This window comes from Sturnira hondurensis, unplaced genomic scaffold (genome assembly GCF_014824575.4).
Source record: "Sturnira hondurensis isolate 20B ecotype Veracruz unplaced genomic scaffold, ASM1482457v3 Scaffold0017394, whole genome shotgun sequence".
NCBI classification, from domain to species: domain Eukaryota; kingdom Metazoa; phylum Chordata; class Mammalia; order Chiroptera; family Phyllostomidae; genus Sturnira; species Sturnira hondurensis.
In genome coordinates this window covers 3,901,619-3,923,852 of record NW_028090025.1, presented here as the reverse complement: position 1 = coordinate 3,923,852, position 22,234 = coordinate 3,901,619, and the positions used below count along the sequence as shown (strand labels likewise).

Here is a 22,234-nt window from a genome sequence, read left to right as displayed (position 1 = left end):
CTTGGGTGTCTTGGTTCTCCTTTCAAATACCTACTTAAAGGGAAAAAATCAACATGGAAATAATGTTCATTGAATGTCAAAAAACAAATACCTTTTTTTAAATTAATAAAATCCTCTGAAACAGAATCATCTGTACGATGTGCCAAAGGGGAGAAGAAAAAATTCACTAACTTCTTCCTCTTTATGTGTTTTCTTTGTGGATTTACAGTGAAAGAAGGGAGGGCTACACCATCATGACCTTCTGAGGGCCCTGTTATTTTTGCTTGGCATAATATAAAAAAAAAGTTCAGCATTCCTTCAAATAACATGACATTTCATCCTACAATGCCTGATCTTAAAGTAAAAGTTTGATAAATACTTCTTAAATGGTCTCACAGAAGAAAAATACAAGGAAAGATATTTTCAAAAAGAAATACATATCCACAAAAAGCTTTTTAAAAAATTCTCTACTTCATGAGATAGCTCTTACTGGCATTTGGTGAACTGATTTTAGCATGTGGGAAATCATTCACAGTTCAAACACTGGAGAAGCTACTAGTGACGTAGGAGTGTGTGTGTTTCTCACTCAAGGGATCAATGTTACAGTAGGAAAGAATGATTTTAATTAAAACCATATCACTATGGTTGTGTTTTGAAATTTTAAAGCAGTAAATCAGGCATTAGGAAGTAAGATCTGGCTTAGCCCCAGTGACCTCCATACAACACAATTAATTATGCTTTCCTGCTAGACAGACTGGAAAAATGAATTTAAAAATGAAGTCACAACTTAGACCTTGCCTCTTATAACATTTAAGTATGAATAAATGTACCAGGTCTCTAGTATAAATGGATGTTCTTAATAAAAAGATACAATTTTATTTCCACAATTTCAAATGTTCGTCATTCAAAAAAAAGGAGTTCTAAAAAATATAAAAACCTTAAAAGAGTTTAGTAAACTGTCTTTGTGTATTAACTGAATGATTTAATGACACTACTACTTCACCATTTTACACTTTACTTTTTTGGGAAGACAAGAGGTAAAATACAATGCACATAAAAGATAAAATACTATGTAGAACTGACTATTATACTTCATATTTCATACATCATATGAGACTTGGACATTGAGGATCAACTACTGAGAGAATAGTAATAATAAGAAGTAATACATACCACATCTAGAAGAAATTCTGCCATAGCTTACTCATAAAATCTTTTAACCATTAAAAACTATATACAAAAATTCAAGTAATCACTGCAGATGCTAAGAGCCATAGTTATTTTTGATAAACTAGTCCCAAAAAGTCACTGATTACATACAATCCAAATGAAAAAGATGAGAAGTAGTGAAGAAGTAGTAGACAAAAGATGAGTAGTAGTGAATGAATGTAAGTGTGTGCACATCTAAGTGGTATGTATCACCGAAAAAAAAATACACACTAAGCTCAACTCAGGGCACTAACGCTGTTCTGACAAAGATCAAACAGTCCTGACAATAATCACCTGCCCTCCATACCCCACCCCCTTCTTTTACTAGAGGCATGATTAAACACACACTGAGTGGTTTATGGTTTACTTAGTTTCTCCTCAAAATATTGCTTGCAATACCTTGTTGTCTTTATTTCAAATAAATTCTGTTAAAAAAAATCCCTTGTTAAGCCTAAGATTTTATTGCTAAAAATTATAATGATTTTATACAGGTGGAATCTCTCATTAAGTTAAAAAAAAACAACTCAACATGAATCCATAAAAACAGTTTTTATGGATTAGTTAGTTAGTTTTCTTCTAACTGCTTTAAGGGAGTTTATCTTACCATTACAGTGATTTAGACAAAACTAACATCATGAGCATGTGATAATCAATAGTAAAAGATTAATTACCTTTATATATGAGGGTTAACCTTATCATAGGCCAAAACCTACTAATAAAAAGGAATTGTGTTTTAAAAATAGGTGCCCAGGTGATCATTTTAATATAAGAACCACACTCACATTAAAAAAAACAAACCAACAAAAAAAGAATAATGTGAGAATTCTAAAAATAAAGCATAATTCCCTATTGTCTATATTAGCTTAATTTAAGTATTCAGATTTTTAAAAATGAGACATACTGGTCAAAAGATAGTGATAATATCTAATGAAAATATTCTGAAAAAATGAAGACAGGAAGAAGCATGTGTTTGAGTGAATGATTATTTCTAGCCCACAATCCACTGCTCACTCCTGAGTTTCTAACAGTCTTAATCATTAAAATATCTTTGTGGAGATACAGAAATATCTAGATAGCAAAGGGTCAGAGTAAAATGTTCATGGTGGAGAGGGGGTGCACATCCCACAAACCTCTTGTTCATTCTACTGTCACTAATCACATGCAATGATATTAATGACCCAGTAATTGTGAGACCGCAGCACTGAAGTGGAAAACATCCATCTGAGGCAGAGTTCAGCTCTGGGTGGCAGAACTTCACCAGTGACTGAATTAATGTTTGCTGACAGTTTAGAATACAACACTGCAAATGAGAAAATACGCCACTCGCATGGCATAATAATTTAGATGGACATGGTGATATTTGTTTTGACCATCCAGACACCAGTGGTAACCTTAATAAAAGGCCCTGTCTGCATTTGCCCTACACATGAACCTGATTTCATTCAGGGGACATGTCCTCTCCTCTAAGAATCCAGAGCAATTTTCCACATGTTTGCTTCAATAAAAGAATACCTTCATCTCCTGGTTTAATATCAGGAACAATGAAACCAGGCTACCTCACTAGCGCAAAAGCCATTTGCTAAGCACATCTGTCTTTTAGCAACACACAGCTGGGCTCCTCTGTGAAGTGATCAATTATGTGACTTCCAGGTTTTGCCAATCAACCGACCCACCCATCCATCTATTCAACCATCCATCCTTCCAGTCATCCATCCATTCATCCAAACTGCAGCACCTGTATTTTGCTAACAAAATTTTTAGTTTCTTAATCCCTCTACTTGAGAGATGTTTATTCTTATAATTTTTCTATTTAGCAACTTTTTATTGAAAGTGCTTGGTAAGATTTTTTTTAAAAAGGAGCATAGTGTTATGGAAGACATGGAAATAGACCGATCTAAAAAATTCAGAATATCTGACAAATTGCTACTAGAATCATCTTATCCTGGTGGCCTGCTGCTCTGTTGGAGGTTCTTCATTCAACTTCGGGGCATATGATTGAAGTTCGTTATCACTGAATTTACTCACACAATATAGGGCAAGGCATCAGACAGAACACGTTTGATACACGCATAGAGTTCATTAGGTATCCCTCCCTATCACATGGGGGTCTTTGCTATTGATATATATGGATGAGTTACAAATGTATATACATATACTCTTCCTTGTAACTGTGGGTGTGATGTGATATATACAAACACTATCTTTCCTTTCACTGTGTATGCATTTATATGCTTAGTCACTCAAGATATACTGTAATAAACTAATGGCATTAGTCTAAGGGTCTGACAGCCCTGGTTTGAGTTTGACTCTGACATTTCATGGCCGTGTGAACTGTTCTAAAACCACTTACACTTTCAAAGTTCAGTTTTCTCTCAGTGATAAAAGTGTCTCTATCACCTGTGTTTCAAGACTCCAAGGTGAAACAGAATATGTGAGGCCACAACGCTTCCCCCAGAAGATCTAACACCCAGCCCAGCCTGAGACTTCACAAGGTTAGGAACAAATGTGTGACTCTTAAGAACAACATAAATAAGTTTTTCCAAAGTAACCTTTTGTGTCTGCCTATGCTTCTTGGCTATTTCCTAAAGTGTAATATTTTGCTTTAAATTTTGATCTTCATGATGAATATTTAAAAGCTATTAAGAAAGAAACTTGTTCTCTCTCAAGCTTCTATCAAGTCTCCAGTATTCAATTATTTAGAAGTTTCAGTGAACTTTTAAAAAGCTATCAATATAGGTGTTAGAGATATTAAGGTGTATTTTATGAAATAGTAAAGGTGGTTTTATTCTGAGCAATTCCCAAATAGTTTCTTTTTTCTTAAGTAACTTATTTAATTTCTCACCTATTCTTGCTTTGCTCTTATTTTGCGTATGAAATATTGGTTTCTTCCATCATTTTGAGAATCAGAGTCATCTTATTCTTTCATTGGTTATTTTGGGAATTAGGAATAGTGCTCATAGGACTCTGTCTACCTCTAAATGAAATAAGCTATCACTACTGCCCATGTGACGCCATGGTATATGAACAATCTCACTATACAATAGCCTTCTCCTCTTAAACGCTGAGTGGTCTGAAATAAGTATTGCAGCAGCCATGACTCCATCAGACAAGTGAGCCAGAAGCTTCTCAGCACAATCTCCAGTGAAGCAGAAGCCAAGGCTTTACTCCTTAAATGCAAAGAACTGAAGCTCTATTCATCTTAAATTTAACAACGAGTCTTACTGATAATACCCTGGGAGAGCCTTCAATACAGTCAAAAAAGGATTTCACATTATGTTAAAAAAATTAGGAATGACACATCTAATTATCAGATTAATGACACGGCACACTTTCCCAGCTAGTCTTGGTGACAAGGCAACTCTGATACATTTTTCTCCTCTAGAAGAATATTTATATTACATTAGGATGCTGCTAAAATTATCAGTAGAAACACAGCACTTTATTTGTATATTAGGGGACTGAGAAAAAAGCCTGGCAAAATTGGTTAAATGGCAAGTGGGTTAAATGCATTTGGAAGGTTCCTACGGGTCCATGTCCTTTGGGTCTTTCAGAGGACATGCTAGCGTGCTTGGGCAATTCCACCAACCAAAAGGTACATAAATGCATGTTTCCTGGTAAGGGAAGCCCAAGGACAAAAGAACTTTTATAACATTCCAAGAAGACAAAGAAAGAAGATCTTATATTTAAGTTATGCAGTATTACTGAAACTTGTAAATTTCTGGAGTCTCTTTTTATAGATAGTTTTCAAATAAATGATACTTTCCTCTAAAGATTTTATTTATTTGTTTTTAAAGACAGGGAAAGGGAGGGAGAAAGAGAGGGAGAAAAACATCTATGTGCGAGAGAAACACCGACCAGTTGCCTCCTGTACACACCCCTTATCCAGTGCCTTAGCGGGAACTGACTGGTGACTCTGCGTTGCACATGATGCCCAACCCACTGAGCCACAGGGGTCAGGGCTAAATGATACCTTCTGAGCCCATCTTCCCCACCCCTAGCTTAGAGGAAAGCACAGGTTTGTCTTACATTCTATCTTATCCTCCCCTACTCCAAAGAGATCCAAGGTTGTATTCATTTGGTACCACAGAGGTAAGCACGTTACACATATTTCTGCATTTAAGCACACATCACCCCAAGAATGCAGGCACTGTCATCATCCTCAGTTTACAAACAAAGAGTCAAGGCAGAGGCTGGTTAGGTTACTTGTTCAGGGGCATTCAAGACCCACGTCTGTCTGCCTCCAGACTCTCAACTACTATGTTAATCTGTAGTTTTAAGTGGTGTGTGGTGTGTTCCCCAAACACCATGTTTCTGATGAACATTCTATCACAAAGGTGACAGTTGTAGGTTGAAAATAAAAAAATGTGTACAAATGCTTGAATTCAGTAATTACATGCAAGGTATCAAACATAAATCCTTACCCCAAAGTCAGAGGACATAAGTGACAGGTTGATACAGCCATACCACTAAACTTGATGGAAATGTAGCTTTTGCTACATTTATCATATAAATAATTCATAAAGTAAAGCATATAATCACTTCACAGAGGCCATACATTGTCATGTATTTTAAAAGATATCCAAATGTAAAAGGGTATTTGAAAGCTCCCCTATTTTGCTAGGAAAAATACAGTACATTCGAAAATTTTAGTGCCACTTTCCATACTGCTCCCCAGATATGAGTAAAGCAAAAACAAAAAAAGAAAAACAAACAAATATATAGCCACATTCAACAAAAATACAGGAGTGAAATCTCTTCTGTTTTGATTTTTTAAAAATAGTGTTTCATTATATTTGTGTCAAGTGTCTTAATTTATTTTGCAATTTTGTTCAGCAGTGGAGTCTATACCTAAAAATAGCAAAGCTGACTGTGGAGCCTTCCAATTTTATATGCTCTGATTTAAAAAAAAAAATTGCTTTGGAGAACTAAACCAGTGAAGGGCCAGAAGAACGATGAGTCTTCTAACTCATTCAGTGTTTCTCAAGGACGAGTTTCCCAAGGCATGGAAAGTGAGGAGTGGCTTTGGAAGGATGGCTGTGAACATGGCAGGGTGTACCTTATAGAACAACTTTTAATAAAAACAATAATTAGAACTGCCACCCTCTAGGTTGTTTTCCACAGCCTACAGGGCTGGCTACAGATTTGAAGTAAAATAACATAAAAGCCACGTAGGTTAAACTGGGAGGTGCTCTGAGCATGTGGTGTTCTTTGTCTAACAACTGGGTCACGACCACTGTTCCCCGAAAAAGTATTAACACAATGACATTCATTCTCATCTATCTGACTCAATTTTTACAGTGTGATGAAAATCTCCGTGTAGCTATTTTGCAAGAACTTATGTTAAGGTTGGTCAATCAACCCACAGAACCTTCATAAAGTTGGATGTTGCAAAGGACCCACACACCAAAATTGTTGACTCATTCAACTGTATTAACTCTAAAAAGAAGTTGTAAACCAAAACACAGAAGTGTCTACAGAAAACTTTATGGCACAAATATGGATGAAGGCTGAGAACATAGTTAAGAATGCTTTCCTAATAGTAACTGAAGTGTTTACTAAGACAGAACTTCCCTTGCCAACAGGCAACTTTAGAACAGTTATTCCATTAACTCTTTTTAAATGTTAAGGACCTAATAAAAATAGCTATAGATTATGTAAAATGCTTACTATATTTTTAAGGAAATTAAGAACCTGAATGTAACATAAAACAGGACTTTTTTACACCAAATGATCTCAACATTCCCACCTTTGGATCATCTAAGATTAGGAGATTTCATTCTGCAAGCTTGGCCTGTGGCTAATCACTGAAATAGGTCACTTGAAAATGTCAATTCTTTTTTTTTTTAATTTCATTTATTTATTTATTTATTTATTTTTAGAGGGGAAAGGAAGGAGAGAAGGAGAGAAATATCAATGTATGGTTGCCTCTCATGAGTCCCCTGCTGGGAACTGGCCTGCAACCCAGGCATGTGCCCTGACTGGGAATCAAACCGTGATTGTGTGGTTCGCAGGCTTGCACTCAGTCCACTGAGCTACACCAGCCAGGGCTCAATTCTGAACATTAAGAAAAAAATTATGTATGTATATAAAATTTTGCCACATGTCAAAGCAAATAACCAGCTATAAGAATTAATGAGGATTCATAGCATTTTGTCATATCATGAGTGGATATACTTCCAATTAAAAATTTTATATTTACTTCTGAAATTCAAAAGTACGATGCCTGTTTTAAATCTGTTAACACTACAAATCAAATTAAATTTCTTTAAAGAATTTATAGCAGCTCCTGACCATTTCAATTGGAATAAAGCCACACTATAACAAGAGACCCTATATTAGATGTACATATCCAATCATAAAATGGTTAGGACCTGGACACCTCCGTCATTAGCTAGAACAACTGTAGTTTCTAGAGAAGAAATTAAAATTCAAAGGAATAAAGTGAATTTCTTATTAAGCTCAGAGAGCAGGACTGGAATCTAGTGCTCTTGGAATCAGCACATCTAGGGAATTACCCTACACCAATCCAGTCCATTAGCAGTTTGAACTGTTCCCCTCGGAGGAAATGGAGCACTACCTTAAAGTATCAATTTTCTTCTTTCTCCCCATGGGAAGAAACCAGCACACAATAATATGATTTTCATACTAATACTCTTAATTATGAAGGTACTTACTTACTAGACATTAAGATTTATAATAAGCCCATGTGAGACATATGTATGTATATATGCAACTCAAAACACCAGTAGTATTAACTGTCTCAGAATGAATTGATGATTTGAAGTATTAAAAATATACTTATAAATTTTAGTACTTTTCATCATGCTACCCAGTCTAGTACTATTTTAAGTAGAATGTGATTGTGGGGGGCGGAGGTAGGGGAGGGGAGGGAAGACAAGGAATAGAAAGATTGTTCGATGTGGAAAGTAGTCACTTCTTAAAATCTCTTAATTGTTTTGGTGCCTTGGGATTCTTGAAGAAGCAAAGAAAGTCAACATTAACTTTTTAAACTATTTTAAACCATTCATTTCCCTTTCAGGGAAAGCTGTATATCAATGAGCTTTCCTATAGGCTGGGTGAGAAATTGGCTTCTGCATTTTCCCAACTTCTGAGACATCTTCCTATGTCTGTGACCTGGTAGCAGTCTTTAACTCATTGTGGAAAGTCTGCATGGACTTCCCTGCACACTTCTGTGCATTAGGCCCTTTACCCAGCCGTGTGACAGTCACCCAACCAGCAGTATTCAAGTAGCCTCTCATTGATTCAAACTTGATACCCTCAACACTATTTTAACGACAATTCTTTTACACTGGGCTACCACATGCCTTTGTACTGTAAACTATAACTCTGAGGAGAGTTCTGTAGGGCCAGCAGAGCTCAGCTACCTGCTAATGAACCTAATATGAGTTTTCAGGGGAAGAAAAATAAGAGACGTCATTATTGTGTACATTACTATCATAATGAATTACAAATTAAGCTGTGCTTCTAAACACAAACCTATCATGTGTTGATAATAAGTCATTCACTATTAAATTCTCACTATATTAAACAAAAAGATGGTACCAAAGAATGTGTTTAGTTGTATTTCCTGCATATTACTTCAGACTAAAGGCGAACCCCATAATGTTTGCTGAAACCCCACTTGTACTCAGTGGGAACTTACAGAATTTACAAAGTCGTCCTTATGAAGTCATAAACTGAAGTATGTAGAGGAGAATCTGGGTCTGTTGGCTGATCAGCACGGAAGAGCCAATCGGTGGACTCGGGGCGCAGGTACAGTCCTAGTGACTTATGTTTAACACCAAAAGGACATCTGATACCCTGGGGCGTCTGCTTTTCAGGTGCCCCAAGTTCTTTACGTCTTCCATCCTAGGGGGGAATTAAGCTTCTTACTAAGGTCACTTTGAGTTCCCAATAAATGGTAAGCTAAATAGGAATGTCCCTTGGTAAACAGTCGTACTTAAAATGTCTTTTGAAAAACACTGCCAGGCTTCCAAAAGTTTAAGGTTTCCATTTATTTTGCCTAACAACTATAATGTATTTTTAAAGATTTTTCTATTATTGTGTACACTTTACTACTCCATCTACTTGTTTCATCCCTCAGAATGCTTTTATTTTCATTTTATAGTAATTATTTCTTTAACTATATAATTTAAAATTCTCCCTTTTTCTTTGTTACTTATTCTTGCTCAGCCACTCTCTATGTATCAATCTGATTTAAAAATAGATTCTCAGTCTCTGTGGCATTTCAGGTTTGCAGCAAAGAACAAGATAATTAGACGGCTATGACCACTTTTGTTTCAATTACTAATGCAGTAAAAAGTAGTATGTTATTGAGCACCAAATCACTATTCAGTGAATTACTGATTCTGAGCTTAAAAAAAGAGCAGCTAGTAGGTTGAGAAAGCAGAGTTCTAACCTCGTCACCAAGAGATGGGTGGGTGCAGCCCATGTACAGCAGTTCACTGTTCCCTAAGGAACTGAAGTGTATGGTAACAGATAAGAAAAGACTAACCCAGAAATGTGCAAAATTTTAAACCGAAGAAATGAAGAAAAAATTACTTCTTTGTCTCAGTGATGCAAACAGCAATCTCCGTCACTGAGACTGCAGTGATAAAACCCTGGCCCTGGACCACCCGTGGTTCTGTGCTACCATGTGATTTGCACTTAGCATGTGTTCCAGGGGGTGCATCATATGACTACACAACCTCATAAGTGGACAGCAGTTCAGATATAACTCAAAGAATACATAGTATCTGTTCTTGAAGCAATGTATCAAATTACTGATAGATTTTTAAAAAGTAATTGGTTGAGCAACACCAAGTTGTGTCATGTTCTTCAAATTTGACTGCGGCCTGTGTATAATTGTGGTTTGCATGTAATGTCCATCCTCCAAACCTATGAGCTCCACCTCTCCAGTGCCTTCATGAGGAAAGGGTACATTATACCATCTTGTTACTGTCAAACCCCTAATGCGTAGGCACAGTTTCTGGCACAGAGTAAATACTAAATGAATGAGTGAATGACAGATGGACGAATGAATGGAAAGAGAAGTCACAGTACAAGATTTACCCATTAAATTTCACCAATCGTTCTTAAATATAGTCTTGTCAGTAGAGATGCTGAGTGTGTATGTGTATGTGTGTATATATATATATATATATATATACACACATTTATTTCAATACTCTAAAAACTGTAGATTATTTTCTCTTTAGGTATTTATACTTAATGAGTAGTATTAGTACAGGGTCCCACATTCAATTAAGGTTTCTTAAAAAAAGTAGACAATTTTCAAAGATACATCAAATGTTTGCTACAATAATAATTTTAAGGAAACAAAAAATGATACAAACCTATTTAGCTTATCCTAATTTCTATAAAATAAATAAATAGAATTATACTTACATATAATGTAATAATCTTTGTTCTTCTGAAATTCTAGACCCCAGAGGTTAGGGCTGAACTCTTGAAACTTGATAGTGAATTTTACATCTTGGTCTGGTCTGGCACAGTTGAGGAGAGGCGTGTTTTCCTTCTTAATAGTGCATCTGTCTGCTTGGTCTTTATCAACCATATAAACTTTATAATATTCATACTGGCCAACAGTTTTAGAGTCCACTTTGGGGCAAATAATATCCAATTTGTCTCCTATCTGTGGGTATAGTACCAGTCCTTGTCCAGGTAGAAATCTAAAAGCATTAAAAAACAAAACAAAACAAAACACTGAGTTGATAAAAGTTGACAGTATTAATAATCTCAATATAGCCAGATGACATCAATAATCCCAAACTACAATTTGATAAATCCACACTTTTATTTACCAGAGTATCTTAGTTCAGATCAGCATGGGATGAGTGCTTTTAGGAATTAAACTTTAAAGAAAAGAAAGAAGAAAGAACCGCTCTCCTTACCCTATGCAATAAGACCAGTCAACCTGCTGGCATTTCTTCACTATTCTCTCACTTATAACAGTTCAGTGCTCCTTTGTGTAACTTCATAATGACTTTGCTCCTGGTGAGTCAGACCTCCTCACCTGTTTGTTATTTTTTAACCATTGGCAGCTTTTGTTTATTGGGCATGCCACAGAAAGATGGCATTAGTGCCAGGGAACAGTGGGTGCACTAACACTCTGTTGTCTTGTTAGTTTCCATTGGCTGTTGATGTTAATTAACAGACAAGTTCCATCAAGAATGTTTCAAATTACTTATCATAATTAGTCAGTCACTGATCAAACAATGGGTTTTTTTATTACACTGAACAAAAGAAATGTCTTACAAACCCATAAAAGATATCTAGAAATAATTAGTTGTAGTATTGATTCAGCTGCAAGGTGGAGAGTCCCTGACTGGCAAGGGCAGCAACTACTGTCCTTGCTCCACCAACCCTTTCCCCCTTCCCTTGAGATGTATTTGCTCCAATTAATTCTTAGGAGCAAATCTTTAGAACTATGACAACTGATACAATATCCCCTTAATGCTTACAGCTAAAAGCTTTCCCCCTCCCCTTCCTCCTTGCTAGCCATGCTGCTGAAAGATCTTTCTTAATGGGGAGTTTCTCTGAGAAACTGAAACAAGAGCTTTCTAATGAACATCCTTCCACAAATGCTAACACTTAGAAATCCCAGCTCTTTCCTCTGTAAGCAGCCAAGCCTTCAAGCTCATTAAAATATTAAAGCCTGAGAACAAAGCATCATGCCTGAATCCTTCCAATCCAACCCTTTATTTAATCGGGAAGCCCACCAGCCATGACAATTAATGGATTGTAATTCACCAAGAGAAAGCCAGGACGATGAGGCACTCCCCATTTTTAAATATGCACAGTGGAAACAGGTTATGATTTATGCTAATGAATGGTATTAATTTTCTGGAAATGGCATGAGGTTGGTTATGAGGCATCACAGAGCATAACAGAAATTACATTACAGAATACTCTTCACAGCAGAAAAAATTCATGTTGCAGACAGCGGTTTGTCAACTTCCTTGGGACACTGTTTTACAATCCCAAAGAGTGAGTAGTATCCCTCCCTCCTTTTCACTGAGCTTTTTAAGCCAGGACATATGACATCTATTCATTAACAAAAAGAAAGAGAAAGAATGAAAGGAAGGACCGGAGGGAGAGAGGGGAGGAGAGAGGGAAGGATGAAGAAAGGAAAAAAATCACCTAACAAAATTTCAAAATGACTTTTTTATAACAATGATGAATTTCATACAAACGTGTGCATACTTGAATTTCTCTACAACTTTTAACAAATGAAGACCACCACTTAGTAAGAGCCATAAGAATCTCTCTTTGACCTTCTTGACCATTTCTATAGTTTTCTGGGGAGAAAACTTTGAAAATTCAACTCCTGGAAGCGGCAAGACTCCCTGGGTATTCCCTCCGCCTCCTGAGTGTCAGGTGGTCTAAGTAATTCCATCTTCTTTGTGAATAAAACAAAAACTCTGGGTTCCGGTGGAGGTACTGGAGAACTGAATCAGGATGTCTGTGGATGAGGCTTTTTAGCCTTTACCCTGGCCCCCCACAGTGATTCTGATGTGTCTCTGTGGTTAAGCAGTGGGGGCAGGTTGCCCAGCAGTCAGTACATACAAATGACATACGGGGAGCATGACCTCACTCACCTGCCTGACACATCTTTTTTTTCCAGTTTCATTCCCTAACCTTCTTAAGAAAATCTTCAGTGCATCCAAGAACCAGAAGCCAGTTCCTGCTTGGTCCAAATATTCCAGTCCAAATATTTTCTACCCTAAATCTCCTCTTTTAGTAGCTGGCACAGAGCGGTCTCCACATGTAAGTTGTTGTTAGAAGTATTCCTAAATCACAACCAAGGTCTGCAGCCTGGATGCCTGTACCTGCTTCCTCTCAGTTCTGATCTTTACACTCATTAACTTTTACATGGACCACAGGGGACTTGCCCTTGCTTTGATATCAGGATACTTAGCAGCCAGAGGGACATATTCTCTTGTCCCTCCAGTCAATTATTTTTTAAATGCATCAGATCTACCCCCACCCCACCACACACACAAATTGTCTATCATCTCTGCATATCTTAGAACTCTCCGACATCACACTCTATGTCTGAAGTTTGGCTCACTAAGCTCTTTTTCCATTCAAAATGCTCCCAAGATCCTGTTCTTTCATGAGATAAAGTTTATTCCTGTTTAACCAAAGACTCATCAGGTTTCCTCCCACTCATGGAAGTAATTCCTCATGACTCTCTCTTCACTCACCAACTCTGAGTTACAGCGTTTACCAGCGCTGATGGGTGGGGTCAAGAATTTATAACAACATGGGCTGGTATGCTACACAAATCTCCACATTCTTGACCATATTTTCAAAAGGCGCAAATCACACGAGAAGTGGTAACAGTAGTGATGGGGGGTGATATATGGGGAGGGTAACCCATGGGATAGCTTATCAAAATGGAAGGGAATGGGAGGAGCCTCAAATTTCAGTAAGGTTATTTAATATTGCTCATGGAAAGTAAATCTCAATAAAACTTACTGTTTCCAATGCTTTGAAAAGAGTCAGTTCACATTTCAGAAAATACTGTGGCAAAAAGTAAAGCAAGAATTTTATCCTTTTCCCTGAAAAAGTAATTGCTTCAAGAGTTCCGTGAAAAAAATTATTGCTTCTGCCCTGGCTGAATTGAGTGCCAGTGGATTGAGTGCCAGCCTGTGACCTGAAAGGTTGCAGGTTCGATTCCCAGTCAGGCACATGCCTGGATTGTGGGCCAATTCACCAGGTGGGTAGTATAAGAGGCAACCAATCCATGTAACTCTCATACATCGATATTTCTCACCCTCTCTTCCCCTCTCTCTAAAAATAAAAAAAAAATGTTTTAAAAAAAGTGAGAAACTGAAAAAACAATTCCATTTACTATATAAAAATTATTGCTTCTTAAATCCATACAAAAAGACCCAATACTTGACTGCTTTACAGGCTTACTTTTTAAGCATGTACAGATATACACATAAACTGGTTAGCATACCAGAGACTTTAATTGATGAAATTACAGTTTCTCAGCAGAAAAAGGGTGTGGCTGAGCACTGAGCCTGAATGAATCACAGGTCTCTGGCACACGTCATCACTATGTGCAGTGGGGCCCCGGAATCTACCTTCTTCCCTCCCAGGAACCTCACAGTTTCTAAGGCAACATGGGAACAAACAAGAGTAATGTGAGTATAACAACTAAAGCAATTTATTTCATGCCAGAGCCTGAGAAGATCTCTATTTTCAGAGATTCACAATCTAGCTCCCTAAGGACAAGCAGGTCCCCATGCATGTCTGAGTCAATACTGAATGCCCAAGGGACTGATGTATGGTAAATGCTGTGTTAGTTGAAAAAATGTGCAAGAACAAATGGAAACCAAAATATACACAAATAAAATTAAGTCAAATTAGGTGCCACAAACTATTTGCAATTATAGGCATAGGAGGAATTCTCAAGATAGGACCACCTAGAACTGGGACAGGGCTGTGCTGACAGCAGAGATGAGATTTCCAGAAGGCACCATCCCAGGCATGATGGTGTTTCTGGATAACAAGGAGCCGTGCAGATAGAATTTCAGACCTGTTCTCTCTGAAAGGATTTATGAGTATCAGAGGTCTTCTACAATCCCTTTGTATTAAAAATACAAGGCAATTAACCACCTCCAGAACCACTAATAACAAAAACACAGCTGTTTTGGAGCACTTACTCTTTGCTACACACTCATCAAAGCACCTTACATCTCATTATCTTCATTTAGTCATTGTACACATACCTAATACACAAAACAGATGAGGACACATGTGTGCCAAACATGAGGCAAAATAGGAAAAGCCCCCTTTTTTCTGCACACTTTTCAGTTCTCACTGCATTACATTAAAGTATAAATATGGTTTGTGAAATGCATTTTTCCTAAGCTGAACTTTTTATAGCTAAACCATAAAGACATGGAAAATCAAGAAAAAATCAATATACACAAGCTTACAAGCATCACATAAAGTCTAGCTCTATGCCAATCACCTAGGTTGTGCCCAAAGCTGAGGACGTTTCTGAGGTAAGAGAACCTGATACTGTGGCTCACAAAGGCAGCAATCTGGTATCCCTGCCTTTCTTCCAAGGAGGCCAACCAGAAGGTGAACCCCAGGAGGCCAAGAACCAAAAGGAACTCCCCAACTATGTGGAATTGGTGTTTGAAATGTAGTATTACAGATGGACTCTAGAAAATTATGAGAATCACTGGATGTAACTTAAAAAATGGGGTGAATTTCCTAATAATACCATTTTTGAATGGAAAACAACGTATTCCATAATGTCAAAAATCAAGTCAGTAAACATAGAGTTCTATTTCTGAAGCTAGGTTATTATATTTAGGTTTTGTTATCTGAAGACTGTTTAGAGATTTAATACTTCTGACAATATAGTACATCTATGCCCCAAATATTTTGTAATATACAATAACATACTTATCCTATGTTGACCTAGAGAGTGTCGAAAACAAAAGGGTAACTATGGTGATGACAACTGACTAATTTTAAATTACTAAACAGACTATCCATAGCGGATATACAGATTTCTTTCTTTGTGATGAAAAAATGTCCATCCTGTAACCAAAAGAAGCATAGAGGGAAAGCCCCGTAGTTTCAACTCATACCACACAGGTAAGGTTGCTTTTACTGAACTACATCACAAACAGAAAGTGGTTAGAGGTGTCATTTAATAAAATGTGGTGGTTTTAATTCAAAACAAAAAACAAAGAAGACCAACAGTGCTATACATCCTACACAGGAAAGAAAACATTGCCAGGCCAGTTTCTTTTCTGTGCCAGGCTACCCAAGGTCAGAGCAGACACCTTGCTGTTTTTCTGAGAAGGGGAAGCTGAATTTTCCTCCCCATTGGGAGAACCTGGGGCTCAGGACTGCCCACAATTGATGCTGTGGCTTCATGTTTCTTCCTGGATTGGACGGCTTCCTTGGACCGCTACAGGAGTGGGGCAGACTGAGCAGACATAGGCGGCTCCTATGGTTTTTCCCAATGAATCATTCCCAAGCAAGACAATATATGTGATGACTTTGAATCAAATATAGAGCCAGCATAATGTAGAGTAAAACAGAAACCTGAAGAAGGGTTCCAAAGTTAACCTGCCTGAAATGAACTGATTTGATGTAAGATACGTTTTTATCTTCTGATTACTTATTGAACCTAATCCAAGTTTTTAAAAGTCTGAAAACTCGACTGTAATACTTCCATGGGGAATACTTTGAATCAATCTAATAACCTAAATTAGACATTAATATTTAATAATCTAAATCAGATCTCTAATTATCTAAATCACACATTTCAACTTCATATTAATCATTGTAGAAACTATTTTGATAATATAGGAATCGTGTGATACAGTATTCTTTAATGTTTTAATCCACACTAGGAACCCATGCTTGTTTAAAAAGCTTAGCGTAATGCTTTTAAACGCATAAACCAGAGGCTAAGAGTTGAGGGATCATGACACCAAATTTTCTTTGATAGAACAGAACATCACATGTTGTGATCTCAAGTCTGGATTCTTCTATTGCCCAGTATTGCACTATCAAGTCGCCCCAGACAAATCAGATGGAGGCCATGATTACCAGACTGACTCAGAAGTAGTCTGAAACTCGCCCAACGGAACGAGGATTCCTGGGAAGCCAGAGCTGAGATGCTTATGAATAGCTGTGTAGTGGAATGACAACTATACTTCCCAACCCTCTATAGACCCCCATTCCCCTGGCTTCTCTTTTCTCTTTTACCCACTCCTGAATTGCCTGAGACCATGACACACACATGTCAGGGCAAACGTGCAATGACTTCTTTTACTTTTCTTAAGATTGCCTAAAGTATGGGGGTAACCTAGGACAGCCAAATCACTGGTAATAGTCTGTGAAAATACACACAAAATACAAAAGACCAGTATCTTCTAAAAAAAGCAATACAAGGAGGTAAATGATTGAAGAGTATCTTGAACATATAAACAAGGGCAAGTCAGTATGTTGTTAACTCAATAAATAAATATGAAGCTGACACAAAATGAAAGAGACCAGGATAAAAACATTGACGAGAATGACCAGTTTCTATGTCTAAACAAATTCTGGGTCAGGCAAAGCCCCTTCAGCCAGATATGACAATGGTGTTTCTAATTCAGAAAGTGTCAACTCAAACCCTGAACAATTTCTATTTACTGCTATGAACATAAAAATCTATTTAAGTATCTGAAATTTCTGCATACTTATGAATGGCATTATCCACCTGAAAACAGAATCTTGGTACTCACATAAACAGGACCAATGCAAACCCTGTCAATACGCAAACTGGGGGGACAGGAGATCCACACAGGATGGTCTATCTTTGGAGCAAATTGCCAGGCAAAATGAGATTCCTAAGTAAACCAAGATTACCTTTTGCAGGAAAAATTATTTTTATTTTTCCTTTCATTTCAAAATTAAATCTTTAGAGTATATAATGTATATTCTGATTTTTAGCTTTCAGTGTTTTTCAGAATTTTCTGCAATAAACACTACATAATTTGTGATCAGATTGGTACATTATTTTTGTACAGTTGCAATAATAAGTTATGTCATATTCTTAACCAATCTTTCATAACTCTAGTTTTTAAAATAAGCATTTAATATATTTAAAGCCTACAGACTTTTTAACTTTTTGGACACAATTCCTTAGAAAGCTTAACTAAAAAAAGTTAATACTCTGAATTGTGATCTATTTACCTAGTCAATCTTTGGACACACAAAAGCTGTAGTAACAGCTAGTATGCAATGTACAACTAGTTCATCCAAATACATAAAAAGTATGGGATAGATACAATCTATGCTTAGTCACCGAACTGCACAAATCTGGGCACTGGCTAACATTTTAAGGACTAAATGGCAGCTTTAGGAACAGGTTTACCTAAGCAGTGGGGACACCAAAAACTGTATCACATCACAACATAGGTTTTTTCACAAATCAAAGTTCTGTAGTAAGTACACTTTGAGTTTATCACATTTTAGAGAACAGGCAGGTTCCCATAAAATACTTCAATTTTTATTTTAATTAAATGTCAAAGACTGCAGAGAAGAAGGGCAGTCAGTTTATAAAATGAGTGAGTCTGCTATTCTGAATGAGGAAAGCATTCTGCTGCTTTGTTGTAACTGACTGCTCTTCCCAGTTACCTCCTGACAAAAGATGCTGGTTGCTCTAGATAAGCCCAAGCACTTGACCCATAACTTCACCATGTACTTGGACCTTGCATGTCTATATGGAATTAGAATGACATTAACACGAAAGCCCAAGATTCCATTCAGAAATACTCTATGCACTTGGGAATATAAATACTCCGGAAGAACAACAAATTCACGAGTGTGAATTGAGTAGCACATTTCATATGCATGGAAGAATATTTAGTCTTGCATTACTTTCATTCAATGATAGAATGCTGCTAACACTCAGTGAGACATTTTCTATATGGCCCCAAAAGGAGAGATTTTTATAAAATTAATAAATAAAAGCAGGGCCCTAAAAAGACACAGGCAATATCAGCCATGAGAAATAGTCAGAGAAAAAAATTTCCTTTTTTTTTTTTGTGGATAGCACTTTACTGCCCCCTTTTGCACTTTAACATCAGAACAACTTTCTGTTCCAACTTACTCTGAAACCAGAGAGATAATGGAGTGTCGCTATAGGATGTCAGGTTTATACAGAATTAGGTTACCAGATCCCACTGCTTGGACTAACAAGTAATTACTTTAAAACTTCCAGCAAGTGCACCAGCACCACTATCTTTCTGAGAGTGGCTTTAAACTTCCAAGAAATAAAGTAGTAATTGGAGGCTGTAATGGGCATTTTCAGCTTTAATTTGAATGTGTATGTGTCCTGGAACAACTGCCTGTTTTCACAGGTGCCCCTTCTTTCACATTTTTCTGAAATAAATATTATCTGCAACATGAACCTGATTTATTCAAGGAAAAGAAAAGGGGCATAAAAGCAGGCTCTACAATTTGGGACTATTAAAGTGTTATAAGTCTGAAAACTAATAGGAGGGGTGTGTATTTCAAACTTCACACCAATGACAAGCAAAATCTTTTCAAGAAAAGGAAAGATGAGAAGCATAGGAATTCAAACGCACTGTGAGCCTACAGGCACACAAACCAGTTTAGCAACTCTTCCAAGTGAGATGCTACAGTATTTGTGCCTCTCCATCTATGCATATACTTGAAAAAAGTACTAAAGTAGTCTAAAGAAAAGTCTTATTTATAACATTCTAATCTACAATACAGAGCTTGAGGACCTCATTCTTGGCCCAGTGACGACAGACAATTTGCACTTAACAGTATGTGTGTGCTGTTGTGTATAATTTTATTTAAACTTAATCCATTTCCCTCTGTCATTCCACAATCACCATACAAATCTAAGTAATATTAAATTTCGCAGCCTGCAATGCTGCACAACTGAATGAAAATGGAGTTCTTTTGATGTTAATCTTGTCTTTTATTTGTGATACAGTGCTCAAAGCACTGGTGGCTAACGCAGATTTTATTTTTAAATGCTCAAAGGTAATATTTTCAACTCAAATTTTCTTTCATGAATATAACACAAGAATTTAATTAACGTTTATCTATACAATGATTTTCACTGGAATAAAAATATGCATTTCACAGAAGGATAGCCTACAATGAACTGAGGTTGAAAAGATGTCTTCATAAGTCAAACTTCAAGTGTGTGATACACAAATATCATTGTTTTCTTTTCACAGATTCACAGAGACCAGTTAACGTAAAACAACCCTTACCCTAAAACTTTCACACACAAGAAGAAAGCCGTGCCATGAATTTTGTAGTTAGGTAAGACAAAACTGAGGGACTTGAGCAGTAAGTCTGGGATGCTATGCTGTACAGTGGGAAAGTGAACAAGAGAGTGAATCACTAAGGCCAACCTTTGTCGTGCTGGCTTGACCACGCTGGCTCCATTATCGAAACAAGTATTTCACAACCTTCAGTGCTCAGCTTCTTTCCCAACTGTAATTTATTTGCACCTGTATAGTCTTGTTCCAAACCATGCTTTTAGCAAGAGTCTATAAAGGAAGGTGGAACTCTCATTATTTACAGGTGAGGCTACAGAAAGAAAAATGGCTTTCATATAGAAAGAAATTTAAAGTGCATTTCCAGAGTGTTCTCCATTGTTTTAGATATAAGTATGGAGATCTATTTGATCATCTACCCGAGTGGGAAAAATCACAGAGATGAAAGGCACGTGTAAATCACACAGGCAATGGGCTGGAATTTTAACAACGCAAAGAAATGGAATTGAGCTCTCGGCACACAGCAGTGTCAGAACCTGGAATTTGATTGTATCTTTTCTATGACCCCTCTCACCCCTTTCATTCCCGTCACCACATTTAAAACATTGTTTTTTCAATTTGGCCCTTTCAGAAAAACAATTCACCCATGTTTAACGGGTGCATAAAACTTTGGTGGAGCAAACAGCTCTGAAGGAAAGGGTGTACACATATAGCAAGGGGGTCCAGTGCTTGCTGTTCGAGCTGAACTGTGACTCTGAGACTGAGCCTGTCACGTTTACCCTGGGCCACGGTCCCCTATCCTCCCAATATGTTGCATAGAATGAGTGGTCAATAGGTGTCTATGTAAAGAAAGAATAAATACTTTAATAAGTAAGGTTTAAGAAGAGACAAATTCTTCCAGAGATTTTTCTTGCCAGCCAAGCATAACAAGTGTAGCCACACAATTTATAGGGCTGTTGTAATCACTTTACAACCAACTAAATGGCTGCCTCCTGGATGTTTCCTCCTTCCCAGGCTCCAGAGCAGGGTCAGGGCTAGGTCTGTGCTGGGCATAAGACAGGGAACATTTTCTTGTACCTTTCACAGCTGGGGACACCCCAGAGAGTAGAGGGAAGAGAAACAAAGCAGGCTGCACAACAGCCAGGGCGGCACTGATAATGTGTGAAAAGAATAAAGCCAATTGGGTTACTGACTTCTATACAGATCACCCCAAAACTGTGAAGGGCGTGACAATGTAACTTTGTGGACAATATATTTCCTGTTCAGTCATCATAAGCAGCCTGGAATTACCTTGACCAAAAAAACAAAAACACCCCATAAATTAAATACTCTTAAGTTATTCAAACAAGCTGCACTGAACTAAAATGAAGGAAACTGGACAGGAGGAGGTAAGAGGATACCCTGGAGCCCTCTAAAAAGAATAAAGATCTGGTTGTTTGAGACCTCCAGCTGGTTGCTTGGTCTACAGGTAGAAGCAGATGATGAGTCTCGGGGAAATGCCATCCAGGGAAATGCCATCCAGGGAGGCTCACTCCGGAGTCAAGAGAACCCCAGGCCCACCAATATTTGTCGCCTGGTTTCCCAAAATAAACTGCTCCAAACTTGCAGAACATCAAAAGCCAGATGGGCTATACTGAATGAATCCACAGGCAAGCAGCCAGAATCCCAGTTTGCTGTAGAAATAGGCCTGGACTTGATTTGAGTCTTCTCAGCTCTGACAAGCTGGAAGCTGGCACAGCTCCCAAATCCAAAATAAAATGGCATTTAATTGTGACTAGACTCTAAAAAAGATGTCATACTATCTCCTTAGCTTGACACACGCTCTGCAACTAACCAAATGCAACTCCCCTCAAAAATCTGACTTTTTCTCCCAGCAAAGAAACAATCAAATATTTAAATTTAAAAAATGAAGATGTTAGTAACCAGAGGAATAATACTCAGTAAGTATCTTAATATTATACACTTATTTTTAAAGATTTTATTTATTTTTAGAGCTAGAGGAAGGGAGAGAGGGAGAGAAAAGTCAACATGTAGTTGCCTCTCACACGCCCCCTCTTGGGGACCTGGTCTGAAACACAGGTATGTGCCCTGACTGGAAATCGAACCAGAGATCCTTTGGTTTATAGACTAGCACAGGGAGTGCTAGTTAGCAGCATTCTATCACTGAATGAAAGTAATGCAAGACTAAATATTCTTCCATGTATATGAAGTGTGCTACTCAATTCACACTC

The 22,234-nt window shown here is 37.4% G+C and overlaps 1 protein-coding gene across 1 annotated transcript in view; it reads right to left on the bottom strand.

Annotated features, from left to right (window-relative positions):
• Positions 1–22,234, bottom strand: part of EFNB2 (ephrin B2) — a 49,472-nt gene that overhangs the window by 15,558 nt on the left and 11,680 nt on the right. The window contains exon 2 of the mRNA XM_037067668.1: positions 10,597–10,880. Coding sequence (XP_036923563.1) covers positions 10,597–10,880 — 284 coding nt within the window. The remainder of the gene's footprint in view (positions 1–10,596; positions 10,881–22,234) is intronic.